The sequence below is a fragment of the Theropithecus gelada genome, chromosome 1, assembly GCF_003255815.1.
Source record: "Theropithecus gelada isolate Dixy chromosome 1, Tgel_1.0, whole genome shotgun sequence".
NCBI classification, from domain to species: domain Eukaryota; kingdom Metazoa; phylum Chordata; class Mammalia; order Primates; family Cercopithecidae; genus Theropithecus; species Theropithecus gelada.
In genome coordinates this window covers 103,827,132-103,852,668 of record NC_037668.1, presented here as the reverse complement: position 1 = coordinate 103,852,668, position 25,537 = coordinate 103,827,132, and the positions used below count along the sequence as shown (strand labels likewise).

The 25,537-nt window shown below is 35.2% G+C and overlaps 1 protein-coding gene across 1 annotated transcript in view; it reads right to left on the bottom strand.

Annotated features, from left to right (window-relative positions):
- MSH4 (mutS homolog 4) overlaps positions 1-25,537 on the bottom strand; it is a 121,152-nt gene that overhangs the window by 3,221 nt on the left and 92,394 nt on the right. The window contains exons 15-19 of the mRNA XM_025402654.1: positions 25,032-25,232; positions 21,383-21,501; positions 19,928-20,056; positions 12,599-12,773; positions 10,980-11,068 (exon numbers count right to left, since the gene is read on the bottom strand). Of these exons, the coding sequence (XP_025258439.1) occupies positions 10,980-11,068; positions 12,599-12,773; positions 19,928-20,056; positions 21,383-21,501; positions 25,032-25,232 (713 nt within the window). The remainder of the gene's footprint in view (positions 1-10,979; positions 11,069-12,598; positions 12,774-19,927; positions 20,057-21,382; positions 21,502-25,031; positions 25,233-25,537) is intronic.

The window sequence follows — 25,537 nt, the reverse complement described above, 5'->3', positions numbered from 1 at the left end:
TGGGTGCAGTGGTTCATGCCTGTAATCCCAGCACTTTGGGAGGAAGAGGTGGGCGGAATGCTTGAGCCCAGAAGTTTGTTCAAAACCAGCCTGGGCAATACAGTGAGACCTTGTTTCAAAAAAAAAAAAAAAGAAAAGAAAAGAAAAAGTACTAGTGAAGAAGGAACAGAAGAAGTAATCAAACAGGTAGGAGAATGAAAACATCCAGGAGAGAATAATTCCACATAGCCAAGAGAGGGCAGAATTAAGAAAAGAGAAAACAAGGGTAGCGTCAAGTGCCATAGAGAGATCATGGAAGATCAGAAGTGAAAAGAAGGACAAAGGTTTTTATAATAAATTGGTATTTAAGAGAAAACTTGACGTAGAGTGATGACAATAAGACTCGGTGTAAACATGAGAAATGAAAGAAGTAAACTTTTGGGCCGGGCGCGGTGGCTCAAGCCTGTAATCCCAGCACTTTGGGAGGCCGAGGTGGGCGGATCACGAGGTCAGGAGATCGAGACCATCCTGGCTAACACAGTGAAACCCCGTCTCTACTAAAAATACAAAAAAAAAATTAGCCGGGCGTGGTGGCGGCGCCTGTAGTCCCAGCTACTTGGGAGGCTGAGGCAGGAGAATGGCGTAAACCCGGGAGGCGGAGCTTGCAGTGAGCCGAGATCGCGCCACTGTACTCCAGCCTGGGCGACAGAGCGAGACTCCGCCTCAAAAAAAAAAAAAAAAAAAAAAAAAAAAAAAAAAAAAAAAAAAAAAAAGAAGTAAACTTTTGATAAATTTGCAGTAAAAAGAAAATGAAATAATAGTTTCAAAAGTAAACAGGCAGAATTTTAGGGAGAAATCTAAGCATACTCATAGAGAAAGGAAAAGCCTGTGACTAAAATATTAAAGATGCAAAAGAGAATAAAGGAAACTGAGAAGTAATACCTTAGTGGAGAATTTTTTTAAATGGTAGAAAAGTTAACCTTTTGTCTGAAAGTCAGTCTCTTCCTCTGAGATAAGATGGAAGAGAGATGGTAGAGAAACAGAAATATTCAAAACAAAATTTTGAAGGAGGGAAGGTTCAAGAACTCATGAAGATGACCTCAAATTTGTTAAAAAGTAGGAGGCATATTATCTGTAGAGAGTGAGGTGATTGAGAGTTCAGTAAGAGTGAAACTGTTTCAAAAGAGTTATTGCAAAAGAAGCTAAATAATAAATAAAAAGAAGAAAAAAAAATACAATTCTCATCACATACCATGGCCTATTGGGGGATGGGAGGTAAAGGGAGGGATAGCATTAGGACAAATATCTAACACATGCAGGGCTTAAAACCTAGATGACGGGTTGATGGGTGCAGCAAACCTGTATGTTCTGCACGTGTATCCCAGAACTTGAAGTATATAATTAAACAAAAGAAAAAAATACAGTTCTGGATATTAACAAAATGGCAGAGTAAAAGCAATCTGCCTTTGCTCTCCCCACAGAGAATCAAAAGCAAATATCCGGAGCACAGATTAACACCAGCAACATCTGAGAAGCCAAATCTGAGGCTGAAATGATAACTGGGACACAGAGAAGTGAGAAACTCTGAGCAGACAATAACAAGAAAGAAAGCTCTCTATCTGCAGTGCCCCTGCCCCCATCTGCCAGGCATCATGCACAGAAAATTCCTCCCAGTCTCATTTGTTCTACTCTGGCAAAAGTGAGATTGGGGTGAATAGCCAGCTTCCCCACCATCTTGGGTTCCTTTGCAGAAAAATCATTCCTGCCTAAACCCACAGGAAGCACCACTAGTGAAAACTGCCTGAGGGCAGCTAGAGACAAAGAGGGGAGTGGAATTAGAAACTCCAGCCTGTAAAACTACTCTTCATTTCAGTCAAAGGAGACACCAAATCAGTGTGGCTGTTCAGCAGCACCATGCTAGAGGAAGCAGATGCCACAGGTCATCTGGGTATAAACTCCTAGCCAGCCTTTCCACACAATTGAGGTATCCCCTCTAAGAACGCTACCATCTGAGATGGGCAGTACTGCAGACATCTGCCAGAGCTGAGGAAATTCTGGGCTTAAGGTGCCATCTAGTGCTGAAAAGGAGGCAACAATCTAAGATTAAGGGGAATCACAGACAATTGCAAAGAACTTCCAGGCAAACATACAACCTAGAAAGTCCAACAAGTGAGATAATGAAGATAAACTAATCCTTCATTGCAAAAACATAGATATGTGTCCACAAGGAACAACAGCAATCAGGAAACTACGACCTCCCCAAATGAACAAAGCAAGGAGCTGGTGATCAACACCGTGATGAGATGGTGATACGTGAGCCCTCAGATCAAGAATTCAAAATAGCAGTTTTAAGGAAATTAATGAACTCCAAAACAGCACAGAAAAAACAATTGATAAATTTATCAGAGAAATTTAATAAAGAGATTAAAGTTTGGCCGGGCACATTGGCTCACACCTGTAATCCCAATACTTTGGAAGGCCAAGGTGGGCAAATCATTTGAGGTCAGGAGTTTGAGACCAGCCTGGCCAACACGGTGAAACCCCATCTCTACTAAAAATAGAAAAATTAGCCAGGCATGGTGGTGTGTGCCTGTTATCCCAGCTACACAGGAGGCTGAGGCAGGAGAATTGCTTGAACCCAGGAGGCAGAGGTTGCAGTGAGCTGAGATAGCACCACTGCACTCCAGCCTGGGAGACATAACCAGACTCTGTCTGAAAACAACAACAACAACAAAAAGAAAAACAGATGAAAGTTTAAAAAAATCAAATGGCAAACAGATTTGAAATCCTGGAACTGACAAATACATTTGTTGAACTGAAAAAAAGTACAGAGGCTCTCCAAAAAAGAAATGGATCACGCAGAAGAAAGAATCAGAGAGATGAGCCAGGCATGGTGGCTCATGACTATAATACCAGCACTTTGGGAGACTGAGGTAGTCAGATCACTTGAGCCTAGGAGTTAAGAGACCAGCCTGGCCAACATGGTGAAACCCTCTCTCACTAAAAAATTAGCCAGGCATGGCAGCACATGCCTGTAATTCCAGCTACTTGAGTAGCTGAGGCACAAGAAAAATTTGAATCCAAGAAGTGGAGGTTGCAGTAAGCCAAGATATAGTCAGAGGGGGAAAAAAAAAACAAACAAAAACAAAAAACAGAATGAAAGGAATGAAGAGAGCCTGAAAGAGATACACACACACACACACACACACATACATATACCTTGAACAAACAAATCTAAAATTCACTGGTGTTCAAGAGAGAATTGAGAAAGAGCAAAGAGTAGAATGCCTATTTAAAGAAATAATAATGATGGAAAACCTATTAAACCTAGAGAAAATGTTAATATCCAGGTACAAGAGGTCACAGAACACCAAATATATTCATCCCAAATAAGACAACCCAAATGATAAAATAATCAAACTCTCAAAAGTCAAGGACAAAGAGAATCCTAAAAGCAGCAAGAGAAAAGAAGCAAATAACATATAAAGCAGGTCCAATTCATCTGGCAACAGACCTCTCAATAAAAACCATATAGATCAGGAGGGAGTGGAACAAGAGATTCAAAGTGTTGAGGGGAAAAGAGCTGCAAACTGAGAATACTATACCTAGCAAAACTTTCCTTCAAACGTGAAGGAGAGAAAAAGTCTTTTCCAGACAAACAAAAGCTGAGGAAATGCATCATTACTAGACCCATATAATAAATGTTAAAAGAGAGCTCTTAAATCTGAAAGGAGAGAATGCTAACATGCAAAAGACAAACAAACAAACTTGAAGGTATGAAACTCACTGGTAAATGTAAGTACTTAAATTCAGAATACTCTAATACTATAAATGTGATGTGTAATCTACTCATATCTCTAACATAAAGACTATAAGACACATTTATTAGCCTGGCGTGGTGGCAGGCACCTGAAGTCCCAGCTACTCAGGAGGCTGAGGCAGGAAAATGGTGTTAACCCGGGAGGCGGAGCTTGCAGTGAGCCAAGATGGAGCCACTGCACTCCAGCCTGGGCGACAGAGTGAGACTCCATCTCAAAAAAAAAAAAAAAAGAAAAAGAAAAAGATACATTTATAAAAATGGTAACTACAGAAACCTTTAAAGAAATAGACAACATAAGAAGGTGTAAACAGAGACAAGAAAAAATCAAAATGTCAGGGAATGAAGTTAAAGTATAGAGTGTTTTAGTTTTTCCATTGTTTGTTACTTTTCTTCCCTCTATGGTCAAAACTAAGTAGTTATCTGTTTAAAATAATGTGTTATAGCTATAAGATATTTTATAAGCCTCATGATAATCATAAATTTAAAACCTATAATATATATATTAAAAATATAAAGCAATGAATTAAAATATACTACCAGAAAAAATTACTTAATCAAAAAGGAAGAAAGAGAGAGAGCACTTACTAAACAACCAGATAACAAGTAACAAAATGGTAGTTGTAAGTCTTTATCAGTAATAGTATTGAATGTAAATGTCCCAAATTCTCCAATTAAAACACACAAATGGATTTAAAAAACAAGACCTACAGGAGTTCAAGAACAGCGTGGAAAACATGGTGAAACCCTGACTGTACTAGAAATACAAAAATTAGCCGGGTGTACAGGCAGGTGCCTGTAATTCCCAGCTACTTGGGAGGCTGAGGCAGAAGAACCGCTTGAACCTGGGAGGTGGAGGTTGCAGTGAACTGAGATCAAGCCACTGTACTCCAGCCTGGGTGACAGAGCAAAACTCTGCCTGAAAAAAAAAATAAAAATAATAAAAAAAGACCTAACTATATGCTGCTAACTAGAAACTCACTTCACCTATAAAGTCATACTAGATTAAAAGTAAAGGGATGGAAGAAGATATTCCAGATAAATAAAAACCAAAAAGGAGCAGGAGTAGCTATGTTTATATCAGATAAGACAGATTTCAAGTCAAAGATTGTAAAAAAAGACAAAAAATGTTATTCTATAATAATAAAGGGGTCAATTCAGCAAGAAGACATAACAATTATAAATATATATTCACCCAACACTGGACCATCCAAATATACAAAACAAAAATTCATAGATATACAGAGAGATATAGACTGCAATACAATACTAGTACGAGTCTTCAACATTCCATTCTCAGTAATGGCCAGATCATCCAAACAGAAAATCAACAATTAAGCACTGAAGTTAAACTACACTCTAGACTGCTTGGACCTCATTGACATTTGCAGAACATTCCATCCAACTGCTGCAGAATACAAATTCTTCTCATCATCACATGAAACATTCTCCAGGATAAACAATACATTAGGCCACAAAGCAAGTGTCAATAAATTCATAAATGTTGAAATCATATGAAGTATATTTTATTCCACAATGGAATAAAACTAGAAATAAATAACAGAATGAACTTTTGGAAACTATATAAACACATGGAAAATAAATAACATGCCCCTGAACAATCAATGGGTCAATAAAGATATTAAAAAGAAAAATTTTAAACTTCTTAAAAAAATACACAACATACTAAAATCTATGATATACAGCAACATATTGCTAAGAGAAATGTTTATAGCAATAAACACCTACAACAAAAATGTAGAAACATTTCCAAAAAAAAAAGAAAATGCCTAATGAGGTACTTCTCGAAGCTGGGAAAGCAAAAACAAGCCAAACCTAAAATTGGTAGAAGAAAAGAAATAATAGAGATCAGAGCAGAAATAAATGAAGTTGAAACTAAAATAAATACAAAAGACAAACAAATCTTTAGGTAGACCAACTAAAAAGAGAGAAGACCCAAATAAAATCAGAAATGTAAAAGGAGACATAACAATTGATACCACAGAAGTACAAAGGATCATTAGAGACTATTGTAAACAACTATATGCCAACAAATTGGAAAACCTAAAAGAAAGAAAGAAATTCCTGGAGACATACAACTTACCAGGATTGAAGCATGAAGAAATAGAAAACAAGAATAGACCTATAATGAATAATGCCATTGAAGTAATAATAAAAAATCTCCCATCAAAGAAAACCGCACAATATAAAGAGACCCCCACCTCTGCAAAAAAAAAAAAAAGAAAGAAAAAAAATTAAAAATTAGCCAGATGTGGTGGTGTGTACCTATGGTCTCAGCTATTTGGAAGGCTGAGGTAAGAGGATTGCTTGAGCCAGGAGGTCAAGTAAGCAGTGGGCTGGGATTGCACCACCACACTCCAGTCTAGGCAACAGAGCAAGATCCTGTAAAAGAAAAAAAGGAAGGAAGAAGAAAAGAAAAAGAAAGAAGAAGAAAAAGAGAAGAAAAGCCAGTACCTGATGATTTCACTGCTGAATTATACCAGATATTTTTAAAGAGGAATGAATACCAAGTCTACTCAAATTATTTCAATTAACTACAGAGGAGGGAATACTTCCAAACTCATTCTATGAGGTTAGTATTACCCTGATATCAAAATCAGACTATGAAACAACAAAAAAAGAAAACTACATGCCAATATTCCTACTAAACATAAATGAAGAGCTCAACAAAATACTAGCAAACCAAATACAACAACATATTGAAAAGATCATTCACCATGATTACATGGAATTCATCCCAGGGATGCCAGAATGATATAACATATGCAAATCAATAAATATGATATGTCATATTAACAGAATCAAGGACAAAAACCATATGATCAATTCAATAGATGCTGAAAAAGCATTTGATAAAATTCAACATTCCTTTATGACAAAAACTCTCAACAAACTGGGTGTAGAAGGAACACACCTCAAAATAATAAGGGACATACATTACAAACCCACAACAAAATCATACTATGGAAGTAAAAATTGAAAGTCTTTCCTCTAACTTCTGAAACAAAACAAGGACACCCACTTTCACCACTTTTATTCAACATAGTACTGGATGTCCTAGCGAGAGCAATTAAGCAAGAAAAAGAAACAAAGGGCATCCAAACTGGAAAGGAAGAAGTCAAAATATCCTTTTTGCAGATGACATATTATACTTAGAAAACCCTAAAGACTCCACCAAAAACATAAAAATCAGTGACATTTGTATATGTCAATAATGAACAAACTGAAAAAATACAAAAAGAAATCCCATTTATGGATTCGAAGAATAAATATTGCTAAAATGTGTTCACAGATTGGAAGAATAAATACTGCTAAAATGCCAACACTATTCAAAGTAATCTATAGATTCAATACAATCCCTATCAAAGTAACAGACATTCTTCACAGAAGTGGAAAAAAATCCTAAAATTTATATGGAACCACAAAATACTTCAAATAGTCAAAGCAACCCTGAACCAAAAGAAAGACCTGGAAACATCATACTATCTGACTTCAAAATATACTATAAAGCCATAGTAACCAAAACAGCAGAGTCCTGGAATAAAAACAGACACATTGAAAAATGGAACATAATAGAGAACCCAGAAATAAGTCCAAGCATTTACAGTCAACTCATTTTCAACAAGACACCAAGAAGACAGTCTCTTCAATAAATAGTGCTGGGAAAAATAGATAACTATATACAGAAGAATGAAGGCAGACTCATATTTCTTACCAAATATAAAAATCTAATCTAAAAGAATTAAAGACTTAAATGTAAGACCTGAAACTATGAAACTACTTGAAGAAAACATTGGGAAATGCTTTAGGATATTAATGTGGGCAAAGACATTTTGGGTAAAACCTCAAAAGTGCAGGCAACAAAAGCAAAAATAGACATAAAATTACATTATGTTAAAAAGCTTCTGCATAGCAAAAAAACTTAACAAAGTGAAGAGACAGCCTACAGAAGGGGAGGAAATATTTTCAAGCTCTCCTTCCAACAACCAAATAAGCAAAATAATAACAAACAAATAATAACCAAAACATCTAAGGAACTCAACTCAATAGCAAAAAATCCCACCAAATAAACCCAATTAAAAAATTGGCAAAACATCTGAATAGACATTTCTCAAAAGAAGACATACAAATAACCAACAGGTGGTGGGAATGCAAATTAGTTCAACCTTATGGAGATTTCTCAAAGAACTAAAAGAACTATATAAATATACACATATATAACACCTGTACCTAGTTCATGACAGCACTATTCAGAATAGCAAAGTTATGAAACCAACTTAAACACCCATCAATAGTTGACTGCATAAGGAAAACCACGGAACACTATATAGCCATAAACAAGAATGAAATCATGTCCTTCACAGCAACATAGATGGAGTTGGAGGCCATTATCCTAAATGAACTAACTCAGAAACAGAAAACCAAATACTGCATGTTCTCACTTGTAAGTGAGAGCTAAACAGTGGGTACACAGATGGAAATAACTGTCACTGGGGACAAAAAGGGGAAAGGTGGGAGGTGGCAAGGGTTAAAAACTACCTATTGGGTACAATGCTAACTATTTGGCTATTGGGTACACTAGGAGCCCAACTCCCATCAGTATGCAATATACCTATGTAACAAGCAAGCACATGTACCCCCTCAATCTAAAATAAAGTAAAATAAAAATAAACAAAAAATAGGCAATGTGGGTATATTATTGTAACTACATCATAGTTGTTGTGAAAAGGGGCCCTTAAGAAGAAGAACTGAGTTCATTGCTCCACTGGAAAAAAACCTAGGGAAGTTTCTTGGGGGAAGTTCACATCTGAGCTAGGTAAAAATGTTAAATAAAAATTATATGGATGAGGTAGATGGAGGAAGAGGAATGAAATTCTTAGCAGAGGGAACAACATAAGTGAAATAAAAGAGGTTAAAAAACAAAACAAACATATAGCCAACAGGTATATGAAAAAATGTTCAACATCATCAGTCATTAAAGAAATACATATTAAAACCACAATGAGATATCATCTCACCTAGTTAAAATGGCTTTTATCCAAAAGGCAGACAATTAACAAATGCTGGTGAGGATAGAGAAAGGGGAATGTGCATACACTGCTGATGGGAATGTAAATTAGTATTGCCACTATGAAAAATAGTATGGAGGGTCCTCAAAAAACTAAAAATAGCACTATCATATGATCCAGCAGTCCTATTGCTGGGCATCTATCCAAAAGAAAGAAAATAAGTATATCAAAGAGATGTTTATATTCCCACATTTGCTGCAGCACTATTCACAATAGCCAAGATATGGATCAAGCTAAGTGTCCATCAACAGATGAATGGATAAAGAAAATGTGGTACATATACACAATGGAATATTATTCAGCCAAAAAAGAAATGAAATCCTTGCAACTGTAGCAACATGGATAAAGAATCACTATGCTAAATGAAATAAACCAGGCACAGAAAGACAAATACCACATGTTCTCACTTATATGCCTGAGATAAAAGAGTTGATCTCATGGAGATGAAGAGCTCATTGATGGTTACTAGAGGTTAGGAAAGGTTTGGAGGAGGAAAGAGATGAATAGAGGTCAGTTAATGAGTACAAAAATACAGTTAGATTGAAGAAATAAAGTCTACTGTACGATAGTTCAGTAGGGTGACTATAGTTAATATTTGTTGTATAGTTCAAAATAGCTAGAAGGTAAGAATTGGGATGTTTCCAACACGAACTAAAGATAAATGTTTGGGGTGATGGCTATCCCAACTACCCTGATTTGATCATTACACATTGCATGCAAGTATCAAAATATCACATGTACCCCCAAAATATGTACAACTATTAAGTATCAATTAAAAAAAGAAAAAAAATCACAATTAGCCTGTAAAATATTCAACTAAAATCAGAATATATTAATTTGCAGTGGATAAAATTAGCTTGTTTTGAATACTTTTCAAACTTCATTAGAAGAACCAAAGCCTACTAGAAGGCTAGTGGAGAGGTGGCCCATAAATGAAATGTGGTAAGAAGAACTCTAAAGAGTTAGGTAATAAGAGCTTCTTCAGAGTACAGCACAGTTAAAATTTCTGACGAAGAGATTCAAATAGATAATTAGGCAAGTGAGGTCATAGACAGTAGAGGAACTTAAAGGAGAGAGGAATTAAAAATGGAAGACAGGTTAAGAAAGAGTGATGGACATAGAAAATTGTTATTAAGGAAATATCACACTGCACCTAGGTCAGTTTACTGAACACATTGCATTTTCAAAACACTATAAAGCAGCTGGGTGTGGTTGCTCACACCTGTAATCCCAGCACTTTGGGAGGCCGAGGTTGGTGGATCACCTGAGGTTAGGAGTTTGAGACCAACCTGGCCAACATGGCGAAATCCCCCATCTCTATGAAAACTACAAAAAAAATTAGCTGGATGTGATGGTGGGCACTTGTAATCCCAGCTACTCAGGAGACTGAGACAGGAGAATCGCTTAAACCCAGGAGGCAGAGGTTGCAGTGAGCTGAGATCGTGCCATTGCACTCCAGCCTGGGTGACAAGAGCAAAACTCCATCTCAAACAAACAAACAAAACCCAAAAACCAAAAAACACTTATATAAAGCAACCAACTACAATTTTCCAAATTTCGAGTCAACAGATGTGAGTTTAGTGTTGAACCTACTGCTTCCTAACAAATCACTTAACCTCTGTGAACCTGTAAAATTAAGAGTAGAAGTAACCCATTTTTAATCTTTTACTATAAAGACCTGACTACTTCATGAAGAGTTATGAGGCTTACATATGAGTAGAAAAGCTTTGAAAACTATAAAAAATATATAATTATACAAATATTGTGCAGAGTGATTTTCGTTTTCAATGTCCACTTAAAATAGATTTATTTTCTCATCATAAAGTTAGTATAGCAACAATTATTTTAGAAACTGGACTGTTTAACTTTTATCTCCTAGCTTGTTAGCTGATTTGCTGTGAGGATTATAATAGACCAAACCAAAAGAGTTTTAAGAAGTAACAATAATTTTCTTTGTTTAGAAATTAGGTTTTAATTTTTAATATTTTAATTATTATATTAATTATTATATATTTAGATCAAAGGTCATAATAAAAATCTACACTAAAAGTATTTTTTTAATTTGAAGAACAAATAAGAACAAAGTTTCTTACCAAAATTTGCCTCGTAATTTGAGTTGTGATTTCCTTGGCATCCAAGACAATTGATGGTGGAAGTGATGACACCTCTGCAGCTTTTAATCCTAGAATTGTTTGTTTTAAATTGACTTCGATATTATTACTGCTGGCATTTTTATGCTTGTTTTAGCTAGTATTAATCTTTTATTCACAGATTTAAACTTCCCTTCTAGAGGCATTTCCGAACTACTCAATAATTCTCAGAATTAAGCTTTCTAAAATTCTGGATGACAACTTACCAATTATTAGATTTAATTACTTATCCAAGATACATAAGGCAAATTAGAACATCAGTTACCTCTCAATATAGCTCAGATATCAGGAACAAAAGAAGTAGTTAGAAAATAATAATACTGAAATTCCAATTGCAAATATAGTTGGTTAACAGAATTTCAAAAGGCATATGAGTTTTCCAGGGGAAGATAATAGCTAGTCACAGAGATAACACTACAGCTAAACATTCACCCACCTAAATCAATGAGACAGGAATTTCTCAGAAGATATAACAGTAGGTGAGTAATTTATATGAAAATTCAAAGTATTAATTATAATTCTCATGTTTTCAGAGCTTAATTTTATTGTATAAATGCCATACAGGCTTTCTACTCTATGCCAGTAGCTTACTGTATTTAATGCTTTAGAGATAGAAGCAACATCAAAATTTATTGAGACGTTAGTAATTGCTAAGCACTGTGCCACACAGCTCATATTTGATAATTCATTGAATCTTTGCAACTCTACATATATTAAAAATTATTCCCATGTCATAGATTATGAAATTGAGACTTATAAATTTTAAACATCTGATACAAATAAGTTATCCAGTTGATTTCCCATTTCAAATAGCAAAACAAAGATGGTTTTTTTCCCTCAAAGGGTCATATCCATAGCTAAAATAATTTTTGAAACTTATATGTACAGACCAATTGAAAATTCTCTGAATCTGTGAGAGTTAATGATTCAAATAGAAAGTATCTAACCAGGTTTAAGAATATCTAGCTGGGCATGGTGGTGCATGCCTGTAGTCCCAGCTACTCAGGAGGCTGAGGCAGAAGAATCACTTGAGCCCAGTGGGTGGAGGTTGCAGCGAGCAACCTCACTGCATTCCAGCCTGGGCGACAGAGCGAGACTCTGTCTCAAAAAAAAAAAATATATATATATATATATGGTTTAGTAATACATACCCTTTTAAGATTTTAGATTTAATTTTCAAGTACCCAGAACCTGAAGAAAACAGAGGAAGGACCCTGCTACTGAAAGATTGTGTAGAAAATATATAATTTTCAATTCATTATATAACTTGCAAATATAAGCTAAATTACATTTTCTAAGGAAACTAATACTTCTAGGGTTTTCAGTTGTCACTGTATTTTTACATAGTTACTGGCTCATAAAAATTTAAAAAGATTTATATATCTATATCTAGATATAGATATAATGAATTTGACATAGAAAATACAATCTAAGAGAATATAAGCACTCGAAAGAATGAGAAAATTTGCTTAGATTGACAGCCAAGTAAAGAAGAGATGAAAGTTTGTCTTAGGAGAATATATAGTATTTGAATGTACAGGTATAATTTCTATATGCAGTACCATAATTTTTCTCTTCTGTGAGTCCCTTAGAAAGTTTGTAGGTATACAAAATTGCTTCTTTATTTCTTGAGGTATTCTTTACATGTTGAACTTCAAAATGCATGTTTTCTACATTAAGATAGAGGGCATCAATATGGCACAATTCCAGGAAATGTGTAGCAAACAATGTAAATGCCTGGAATATATAACAGATGGTGAATATTAGTACTTTAAAATTTTTTTTTTTTAAATTTATTTATTATTATTATACTTTAAGTTGTAGGGTACATGTGCATAACGTGCAGGTTTGTTACATATGTATACTTGTGCCATGTTGGTCTACTGCACCCATCAACTCGTCATTTACATCAGGTATAACTCCATTGGGAGTACTTTAAAATTTAACTGGAAAATTCTATTTTAACTATGTGAACATAAAATTTTAGTTTAATTTTCTAAGTAGCTTGGCAGAGATGTAGGAATAAAACTAATAATTTGGAGGCTAATATCATCAATCTATTTTAAAATGTTTTGAGAGTTTATATTAAATGAAGACGATATGTTTATTATGTTTGTACACAGACATGTGTGCCACATTATGGGAAAGAGAACAAAACTGAAAATAAAATCCTAAGAAATACATCTGAAGATATTGAAAAGATGAAGTTTACCAGAAACAAAGCTATGAATTGAGGTAATCATTTATTAGGAAGGTAACTCACATGCAAAAAAATAATATTTTCCTCAATTTTTAAAAAACTTCACTATAAAAGTTGCCTCCCTAGTTGTAAGTAGGTTTTGGCAGTGGAATCAAGAGATTGTTTTAGGTATGTGAAATTCCAAAAGTTTCTAGTTTTTAGATTTCATTGTGTTTAGTACTGGTAGAGGAAAAAGAAAGATTGGGAGCACCGATTAAGATAACGGCTCTCAAACATTAGTAATCCCTTAGAGAGCCTGTTAAAGATGCAAATTCTTGGTACATATCCCCTGAAAAATTCTCAATCAATAGTTCTAATGTGGGACCCCAGGAAATGACATTTTCCATAAGTACTTTATGTGATTTTGATGAAAGCGGTTCAAGTGATTTACAGCTAGCACAAGATTTCCAGCCCAGAATTTACTAAGGCAGATAGAGATCTGAATAACTGGTTATGTTTTAAGACATTATCAGTGACCAATTAGGTAGGTAGTCAGTGGAAATTTAAATATTAAGACAGTAAAAATAATTGATTGGCAAAATGGCTATCAACTATGGAAGGTGAAAAGCAAGGGAAGGAATAATTTTGTATATGACATAAAAATGAAAATTCTTAAATATCTACTCAACAAATCAAAAGGAGTATAAAACAATACCAAATTTATAAAGCTACAGGAAAATAGAACATAGTAAGCTATTTAAAAGGTAGAGACTATATTCAATAACAATAATGTCCTTAAAAGTTATGTGCCAAACCAATCTATTAGAGTAACTTTTTAAACTCTACTTCAGGGTAATTCAATTTAGCAAATAATTATTCAGACCCTATACATTGCAAGGATTGTGCTAGGCACTAAGGATACTGTGTTAGAAAATAATAATTAAATTTAAAAGTAAGTAGCAATATTATATTTTTATTAAATTATTTACATTAGAAAATAATATTGTAAAGTAATACTAAAAGCACTATTTTAAACTATTGTAGAATACTTTGAAAACGATACTGTATGCTTGAACATGGGAGGCAGAAGCTGCAGTGAGCTGAGATCACGCCACTGCACTCCAGCCTGGGCAACAAGAGTAAAACTCCATCTCAAAAAAAAAAAAAAAGAAAAAAAGAAAACAGATACTGTATTAGATGGGGTTCTCCAGAGAAAGAGACCAATAGGATATGTGTGTGTGTGTGTGTGTGTGTGTGGTATGTGTGTAAAGAGATTTATTATAAGGAATTGGCTCATGCAATTATGGAGGCTGGCAAGATCAAAAATCTGCAGTCAGCAAGCTGGAGACCCAAGAGAGTTGATGGTATAACTCCAGTCCAAATGCCCGCAAGCTCTAGACTCAGAAAGAGCCAATGTTGCAGTTTGAGTCTGAAGCCTGGAAAGAACCAGTATTTCAGACTGAAGGCAGTCAGTTCTCTCTTATTCTTAGAAGGATCAGTCATTTTCTTCCATTCAGGCTTTCAATTTATTGGATGGGACCCATCCACCCTAGGGAAGGCAATACGCTTAATTCAGTCTACCAATCTCATCCAGAAACACCCTTACAGATAAACCCAGAATGTTTGACCAAATGTCTGGGCACCCCATGACCTTGCCAAGTTGACACATAAAACTATCCATCACAAATCCACCCTTTGAAAACTTGGCATCCATAGGTATCTCCTTATACCACACTTAATCTACAAATGAAGACAATAATTAGATCATACTTCCCTCTAATATGATACAACTGTCCTCAGTATAACTGAGAAAGCACTAACCCCTTTTCCAGAAAAGGAGGTAACGTCCTTGAGTGATGTTCGGTCTTCTTGATATCTCATAACTTAAATACTATAATGTGAAATTGGCAATACTTAAATAATATGATGTGAAGTCAATGCATCTTATGTTACATTATAAGAGAATAAGAGAAGAAAGAAAATATTTGTTCAATATATGTGTATATATACACCAAAACATCACACAAAATAAGGTGGAAATAATCATGACAATTACAGACAGTCCTTATTTCTGTAACTGGTAAGAGAGTTGTAGTTGGTAATTACAACTACCTTTTCCTTTTACTACCTCTTCTGTATTTCCTTTGCCTTCAGCAAGCCCTAGCTAGTCAGAGCTCTTTAACTAGTGGGGTAAATCAAATCTTCATTCCTGAAAGGTCTTGGCCATTCATAGTCCTGCCTGGATTGGGTTGTAGTTTTCCACTGACCTTTAACACAGAGCGTGACAGAACTGAGATACCCTAAGGAATCTTCTGTATTCCAGACATATTCTTTCTTTATTGCATTGTGGAGTAGTAGTCCAATTTCCCTTTGCTAATCAGGATCAATCACTTCAGCCAGCACAATAACTCCCTTCTTTGCCAGCTGATTTAGAGGCATAAGACAGTCAAAGTGGCTGGGCAGGAGTCTTAACTTCCAGGTCAAAAAGTTATTGCTATGTCTCTTGGTGGAAGCATACTCCTTTTGGAATTAAGACCTCTATGTTATCAGAGCAAGGTTATAGAAACTGGAAGCAGATATTTTGCCCTTGAGTTACTAGGGGTAATGGTGAGTGATGCTACTTCCATTTCCAATTCTTGATTCCTGGACCCATGAATCCTGGCAATGGGAGAAACAGCATCATATATTGGAAGCTGATTCAAAGCATATACAGCCTTCTGGAAAACCTTTCCCTAGTCCTGAAAGGTACTGCCACTTAGTTGGTGTTGTAATTGAGTCCTTAAAAGACTAGTCCACCAGTCTATCAAACCAACTACTTCAAGATGGTTGTTGAACACAGTCAAAACAGTGAATTCCATGAGCACAGGCCCTTTGCAGCACTGCATTTGCTGTGAAGTAAGCTCCTTGGTCAGAAGAAATGCTGTGTGGAATACCATAATGGCAGATAAGATATTCTTTAAGTCCATGGATGTTAGTTTTGGCAGAAGCATTACACATACAGAAGGCAAACTGATGTCCAGAATAAGTGGCTATTCCAATATGAATATAATGGAGGTGGTCTAGTGTAATCAACCTGCTACCAGGGAATGGTGCCATAATAGGGACTCAACGTTGGTTTCTGCTGCCAGCAGACTGGGCACGCAGTAATGGCTACATCCAGGTCAGTCTTGGTGACTGCAGGCTCCTGTTGCTGATCTCATGCATGAAACCTCAACCTAGAACTTTTAAGCTTATTCAGATCAAGTCTGAATTTAGTAGCACTTCTATCCAATGCCATAGGTCTGTGTAAGTCAGATTATTCTGATTGCTGCTTTAACTCTGCTTCCCATTACAGTAACTTATCCACCTTGTCTTTGGTGGCTGAGTGTCACAACTTGGCCCCTACCACCCTGGGATCCAATTATTCCTATTGCATTTGGGTTTTCCAATTAAGTGCCTGCAGTGAAGGCCTTACGGTGGGCCGTAAGGTCTGTCCTACATAGAAGAGTGATAACAGAGTTCTTCAAGGCTGCCAGGGCTCCTCTCACAAACTTATTTCTCATACTCATGGTAAAGGGTATGTCATCTGGACTCTCCCAGGATGGGTAAGTGATCTTAAATGACAAACCCACTCTAACATTCCAACCTCCCTAAGCTTTGAATCCCTTCCTCTACATTAAACCAAGGCAACTCATTCATGGTGGGCCACCTTTTGATCTGTTTTTCAGCCAATCAATCAAACTGTTAGATCCCTTTCCAACTCTTTGAGTTGCAACATTAAATGCATACCTGGCTTAGTAAGCCCATATCAATAACTTCGGCCTAATCCAACCCTTATCCCAGAGCCTTAGAATACATTCCCATGCATGTTTCCTGGATTTCTGTCTGTATAAAGTAGAAAATTCAAGTAGTTCTTTCAGAGTGTAATGTACTTCTGTATAGTCACATTTTTACCTCACCTTTAGAGATCTAGTTATAGGTCTAGAAGCAAAGAAATGTGGTGGAAGTGGGTCTTGAGGAGACTCAGCATTGCTTGGGATGCCATTACAGTTTCCTCAGGTAATGCTAGGTTAATCCCTTCAGATGGAGTGAAGTGGTTTCTTCTACTGGCAAAGATAATTCATCAGAATTTAGGGCCTAAATGTCCCCAGCTTCATCAGTGTCTCCCTACACATTCCTATTCCAACTGGTAGTCTCCCATTCCTTCTCAACTAATGCCCTCACTTTAACAGTAGATACCCTATAAAGTTGGGAATTCAACCTGTGTTGTAATTCTGGGACAGGATGAGATTCTGAGTTTGATTTTCAGCAATCTCAACCTGGTGACTATAGGAGATAAAAATTTCCTTCAGGGCACATTTAGGTGCTTTTAAGTCATTTATGCAGCAATGAGCTGGCAATTTGGTGCTTTTTTGTTATTTAAAATTTTTTAGTTAAAAAGATAAGTAACACACATGCTTCTAAGTCAACACATTAAATAATGCATTAAATAGCAGCAAGGCTAATTAAGTCCTGCTTTTGGAAGCAGTGAGGAGGTGATGCACATTTCCTGGTGTCTACAGCCACTGTCACAGAACTAGTTAGGGAAAGCACCGTTACTGCTAACCCTGGTGTGCTTCCTTGCCTGCATTCACCTGGGAGAAAAGGCTCAATTTTGAGTAGAGGTTAGTGACCATAAAGAGGCTTTTTTTCCCATCTAAGTTGAGGCTCCTGAACTCAAGTTTTCAGATTCATGCAGCCCTGGGGATACATGGATCCCAGGTTAAGAAAGCCTGCCCTTCTTACAGCCCCCCTGCTGTGATCTAGGGACACATGTGATGCCTGGTTCTTCCAGGTAGTGACAGGCAGGCCCTCACCAGGTATGTGATGGGCGGTGCCTGGAAGTCCCTCAGGTGGGAGCCTAGGCTGGCAATTTGAATCCTTGAGTTCATCCTTTGCTTTCCCAATTTTGTCTAATGACACTAGGAGCAACCAGCCAATTTCATTATGTTCATTAGTTTGCCAAAAATGTTTAGAAGTATCATATATACAATCACCTGGATCTCTGCTGCTAACAAGCAGTTGATTAAGAGTATATGATAGTGATATTTTACTTACCACTATTGTCAGATCATATCAGAACCAAGATTTGTATTAAGGTTCTCCAGAGAAAGAGAACCAATAGAGAGGGGGGCAGGGCAGGCGAGAGAGAAAGAGAGAGAGAGAGAGAGAGAGAGAGAGAGAAACTGGCTCACGTGATTTATGAAGGCTAACAAGTACCAAGGTCTAAAATGGACTAGCTATAGGTCCAGGAGAGCCAATGGTACAACTCCAGTCCAAAGCTGGCAGGTTCCAGACCCAGAAAAAGTCAATGTTTCAGTTTGAGTCTGAAGGTAGTAAAGAAGGCTGCCTTCCATATTGCAGGCAGCCAGGAAGGAGGAGTTTCCTCTGACTCTTTGGAAGGCTTTGTGTTCTATTCAGGCTTGCATTTATTGAGTGGAACCCACCCATATTAGGGAGGGCAATCTGCTTTACTCAGTCTACCAATTCTAATCTCATCCAGAAACACCCTCACAGACTCAGCCAGAACAATGTTTGACCAAACATCTGGGCACTCTGTGGCCCAGTCAAACTGACATGTAAAATTAATCATCAGAGGCACTAATTAGCTTTTAATCTTAAGTAAGACATGCACCTTATTTATATGAGAAATTGTAACTGACACATTCAAAATTACAAAGACTAATGTTATTTATTAACATTACTTTTGATTTATCACATACCCTTAAGTATAAAATAGATTTTTCTCATTCTATATAATAAATCATTATGAGCCGGGCATGATGGCTCAGCCTGCAATCACAGCACTTTGAGAGGCTGAAGTGAGTGGATCACTTGAGTCCAGGAATTCAAGACCAGCCTGGGTAACATGGTGAAACCCCGTCACTGCTAAAATACAAAAATTAGCTAAGCGTGGTGGTGCATGGCTATAGTCCCAGCTACTCAGGAGGCTGAGGCAGGAGGATCGCTTGAGCCTGAAAGGTGGAAGTTGCAGTGAGTCAAGATTGTGCCACTGCACTCCAGCATGGGCAACAAAGTGAGACTCTATCTCAAAAAATAAATAAATAAAATAAAAATAAATAAATCATCATGGACTTTCATTTAAGGTAAATAACTTCATCTTAGGGATATTTTAAGGTATCTTAAATAAGAAAAAGTATTTTTATTTAAGTTTTGTTCATATCTGTATATATTGTGAGCGATCATTTAAAAAGATATTTTGTAAATTAATTTAATAGAGTAAAAATCCATGTTTTACATAGTTGATATGTGAAAAACTACTTTCTTTAAAGGAATAAAATTTTAGGTAGGTAAAATAGATTTTCTGTAAAGTTACCTGAGTTGCCTAGTGCTTTCCTTCCTGTTGTAACATCATAGTCAACATTATTGCACATGGAGACAATTACTGAAAGACCTTCATATTTTGCTACTTAACTTGATGAAATTAAAGCCAACTGACTAATTTCACATTATTTGAATTTCTCAATTTCATCTTTTCCTTATCTATATCATGGCTATCAAACTAATGATTCCCACTTTCATTGGAAATGAAGGAACAAAAATATAAATGCTATGATATGTGTTTACTATCTAAATTGTTTTAAAAGCTACTTGTGGGTGTCCGTAAAATTCAATAATAATAAAAGGATACATAAAAGGACTCAAAATTAATATACTTAAAATAAAAGAATACCTTTAAGCTCAGTAGATATTCACAAACAGCATAACAAATGCCAATACCTTCTTCTGTATTAGTACCTCTGCCAAGTTCATCAATTAATATGAGCGATTTGTCATTAGCATTATGTAGAATATATGCTATCTGAAATATATAATTTTAATATTTATTCATTGTAACCAAACAGCTGTCAATATCACAGTAAAAAATGAGGAGAAATGCAGTCTCTTTATAAGTTCATCTGAAATGTATCTTTATAGAGACGTCCTGCTGAGCAGAAAATAATACATTGTTTTCCTTTCTAAAAATCTCATGACTAATAATTCCAGAATAGCTGATGTATACATACACATATGCATATGTATATGAGACAACATAGAGTAAATAATGATTATCTAAAATATTGATGCTTTAGATACAGTGAAAAAAAGCAATAAATTAAATGTTTAAACTAAGCACAAAGAAGGTCATTTTCTTCTCCACAAATGACTAATCAATTACTGCTATAAAATATCCAAAACCATCTCTCAAATTTATTTAAGTATTACTCTATGTCCTGTAAAGATGAAGTAAAGAAAAATTTAAGAAAAAACACCTAAGTCTTGATTCTTGGTTTAACAAATTAGTTTAAATCCATGACCAATGGAGACCAAGACTCAAATTGACAGAAGTGCTCTTTTCCACTGAAGATTATTAACCTCTTTCTCAAAAATAGAATTTTACCTTTCTTATATTATGACACAATAGTAACTTTGATGGACATTTTACCTTTCTATGACACTAAGCTTTTTGAGGGCTAGAACGATTTAAAAATGTACCTTAAGTGCCTGATATATTGCTACAATCTGTTATAGATATTCAATACACAATAAATAATTACATAAATTGTGGGACAAATGATAACTTTAGTCACCACCTATCTACTTGAAGAAAATTATCCAACTAAACAGTGATCCTAAATTCTTAATACAGATATCCCAAGAGTTACACTTAATTCCTTTAGTTCTAAAGGCTACTTGATGTTTGCTCAATCAGAAATAGGTGATACTTTGGTACAGGAAGTGAAATTTCTATAAGGACAAAAAAGAAGATGATTTTTGGAAGCCTTCTAACACAATAATCTTTTGTTTTAAAATCGAGCCTATGAAGAACAATAAATACTATGCAAAATGGTACTGAACCAGTTATCATTTCCTGAAGCCTTTTACTTATTCCCTATAAAAACATTTAGGCACGCTTTTATTGCTTAATAACACTAGCTCTTTCTTTTAAAATTGTATTTTCAATAAAACATTGTCTTCCATTTCCACTTAAATTGGAAATTAGGAGGCTGTCTCTGACTGCCCTCTGGCTCTTAGAAAAGGGTATAGGCACATTTGCATATTTTAGTATAAAAATATTTTATGTAATAACTGACCATTAGTGATATAATTTAATGTTTTTAACATAAGAAAAGTTTTGTTTGGGTACCTCTTTCATTTCTTTCATAAATGTTGATGAATTTGTTTCGATATCATCATCAGTACTGAGTCTTGTAAAAATTTGTTTAGCAATTCTAAAGGAAGAATATTCTGCTGGAACATATGATCCTGTAAAATATAAGGTCAAGATAAATTGAAATGTGTTTATAAAATATAAGTACTAATTACATTTTGCACTTCTCAGATTATTTACAAGGATTATATGGTAGAAAGAACACTAGATATGGCCTTAGAAGACATGACCCCAGCCCTATCCCTTATTATACAAGCTTAAACAGCACTTAAACTTTCCCAGTTCTAGCCGGGAGTGGTGGCGGGAAACTGTGGTCCCAGCTACTCCGGAGGCTGAGGCAGGAGAATGGCGTGAACTGGGAGGCGGAGCTTGCAGTGAGCCGAGATCGCACCACTGCACTCCAGCCTAAGCGACAGAGCGAGACTATGTCTCAAAAAACAAAACAAAACAAAACAAAAAACAGTTGCCCTACCTACTGTACAAAGTTATCTGGAAGTTCAAATAAGACAGTAAATATTCAAGTACATAACAAAGAGACTGTTATAAACTCAATACAATTTTTAAATAACTTACTTGAATGATAAAGAACATTTAAAATATTAAAATGTGAAGGGAATGCTTATAAAGCTTATGAATATGCCAGTTATACTGATCTATTCATTCTACATGGTATGCATTGAAACATCACTATGTATCTCTTAAATGTGTGCAATTATTATGTCAAAAATAAAATAAATTTAAAAAAGAAATATGAAAATCTGAAGCAAATGCCTATAAAGCTGAAGTTAATAAAATCATTATAAAAAGATATAAAGAAATATCTGTGATTACAAACATGCAGAAACATTCAGAAGCAAAATAAAAGCAAAACATTTAATAAAAAGAAAAAGAAAGTGAATTTTCACCCACAAGACTGTTTCTGCCCAAGAAGCTATTGAGCTAACTCATCTAAAATATTTGTTTCTTAAAAACAAATAATCTGATTAATGCACCCGTCTCAATATAGAATAAAATCTAAAAGGCATTCTAACATTATAAGAAGATAAAACATACAAGTAGTTGAATGGGAAACGTACCACATATACAGAATTCTGTAGAGATAAAATTGTGAAATAGTAGGCGCAAAAAAAAACAAAGCCAGATTACTCCAAGATTGAAAACAAAAATAAGGATAAAGAATAGGGCTTAACTCTGAGGAATAAGGAGTAGCAAGAAAAGAGACCAAAAGTTAGGTTAGTACTAATGAAAATAAAAGTAATAATCATAACAGTCGTAATTATAATAACTGCACCTGTACCATTCGACATACTAGGTCTTTTATATCCACTCTTCCTAATTTTCAAAATAACCCAATAAATTGCGTATTATTTTTCTCATTTTACAAATGAAAAGTGGAGGCTCAGGACCCAGTGTGAGTGTGTGTGTATATATATATACTGGGTAGTATATATAAGGTATTTTATATATATATAATATATATAATGTATATTATATATATTTATATTACATATGGAAGGTATTTTATATATATACCTTATATATATACAGACATAGCATATATTATTAAGCGGTATGTTTGTATTTTCTCTGCTCTCTTAACCTCCATCAAAAAGTTTCTCAACCTTTCTTATCTAGATTATTACAGAAGCCTCCTGGCTGGTATTTTTGCTTCTAGTCTAGCTCTCATCTATGCACCAGCTAGAATGATCTATCTAAAAATTAAATCTGATCATACTATTCTCTTACTAAATGTCTTCAATAGCTCCCTACAGATTACTGGATAAAGCTCAATCTTCTCAGGTAAATACCTAAAACCCTCCATGACCTAATTACTGCCCATCTCTCCAACTTTATACCGTGCTAGTCCTTACAGTTACTCTTTGCTCTATGAAGCAAAGGAAGTACAAAGCCTCTGGACTACTTTTTTGTAGTTCCTTGGGCACATCATAGTATTTTTTTTTTCTTCTGAGTTTTAGAACATGCTCTTACCTCTGCCTGGGAAGTCTCCTTCTTTTTCATACTTTCCCCTCAAATCCATAGCATTTTATTTTTATTACCTCAGTCCTTATAAAAATTATTAGAAGTAGGTGTTACCATAGTTTTTATTTGCAGATAGGAAAACCAAGGCTTAATGAGGTTAAGCAATTTGCCTAAGATTACACAGCTAGTAACTTGACAAGCTAGATCTACCTTCCAAGTCTATGGTCCTAACTTCCATGCCTTTCAAGTCCCACTCATGTCTTACGGTCAGACTATATGAGATATTATATATGTTTCAGGTGTTTCAGAGGTTTAAGATGGTCAGTGACAAGAGAAGTATCATTATCTTTAAGTATTTGAAGAGCTAATATTGGGAATAAATACTAGATTATTCTGTAGTATATAGAAGAATAAGGATAAATGAGTTGAAATTACAGAAATTGGGTTTCAGTTCAGTGTAATGAATACTCTAATTAAATTAGGGCTGTCCAGCAATTGGACAGCCTGCTTTTTTATAGAACAGAGTTCCTCATAGCTATTCAAATAGAAGTATTATGTCTTACATGAAGCAGTCAGTATTCTTATAAGGGGAGGGAAATTAGCTAAAATGTCCTTTTATTTCCAATAAACCTACAAAATCAATAAAATATTTACTCTTCATTAACTCATGCATCTCTGATTGTCCCAGTACTAAGGGTGAATTTATACTGTATCACCAATATTATTATTGCTTTGTTCTCCTTACAAATCATTACATTAGACCAAAGTTTCTCACCCATGACACTACTAGTAACTTGGGCTCCATAAATCTTTCTTGTGTGTGTGTGTATGGTGGGGTGAGGAAGGCTGGGGAGTGTGGAGAGGGAGAGCTGTTTTGTGCATTGTAGGATGTTTAACAGCATTCCTGGACTCTACACTCCCTTCAGTTGTGACAACCAAAAATGTTTCCAGATATTGCCAAATGCTGGGAGTTGGGAGGTAAGGGATCAAAACCACCCCTGCTTGAGAACCAGTTCATTTTGGCCAAGTATCTCATCTCTGATTCATACAGTTCTCAAGGAAATCCAGTTTTCAGAGATAGGAGTTAAGCTGTGCATCCATATTAAGAAATAGGTGACAATATTGGCTCAGTGACAGCCATTTAGATAAATATATGCACATGTGTATGTATAATATATCAACTGCTATAGTCAAGTTATTGGTACCCCTCAAGTTAAGGGAAATGTTTCTCTGCTCAATATTATATTTAATAATTTTGGAAAAAACTCACATGGGTTATTAAAGGCAACAGCTTAACCTACTCATTTCACTTTTTCTCACAAGGTTTGTTTTTGAACCAGAAATAATTGCATGATTCAGTTTAGTAATAATTGATGAAACTTTAATAGTTATAGTAAGAATGGTCCCACTTTTGTAGTATCCCAAAAACATTTTAGTGCAATGCAATTGAAATTGGATGAAGTTTAATGAATATTGAATAGTACAGTTATAGTCTACACAACAGACACACTGTAATATTTTTAGGTAACAGAATCTGCTCCAAACTGTTCTTGGGTTAATTAGGCACATGGACCCAAAAAAATTAGGCACAAAGCATTCTGAAAAGAGTGTCAAACTGGTCATTATAAATAAAGCTATAACTTACCAATCTGGGCCATAATCTGACAAAGAGCAATCTGTTTTAAATATGTGGATTTTCCACTCATGTTTGGTCCAGTTATGATCAAAAAATTACTCCCTTCTGTAATATAGGTATTGTTGGCAATAGGTTTTTCCGCAGATATTTTTTCAAGAATAGGATGCCATCCCTGTTTGATTGCTAAAGTATCAGTAAATTCAGGTCGAACTTAAGAAAAAAAAAATAGAATGGTTTTTAAAGATTAATATATTTGCGTCCAGAGATTTTGTAGTGTGTATGTACTCTCTATATCTTAGTGATTTTCACACTGGTCAATTTGGAATAATAACATTAAGGTATTATATTATCCCAAATCCCCACCCAAATTCTTCTAAATTATAATAGACACACTCTAATCACTATCACAACTTTTATTCACTTTCTAGAGAACTCTAGAATTTAGTTCTTTACCATTGTTGAGCTCCAAAATAGTTTATAAAATTTTCAGCTTTGTGTAAATTAAAAAGAACCAA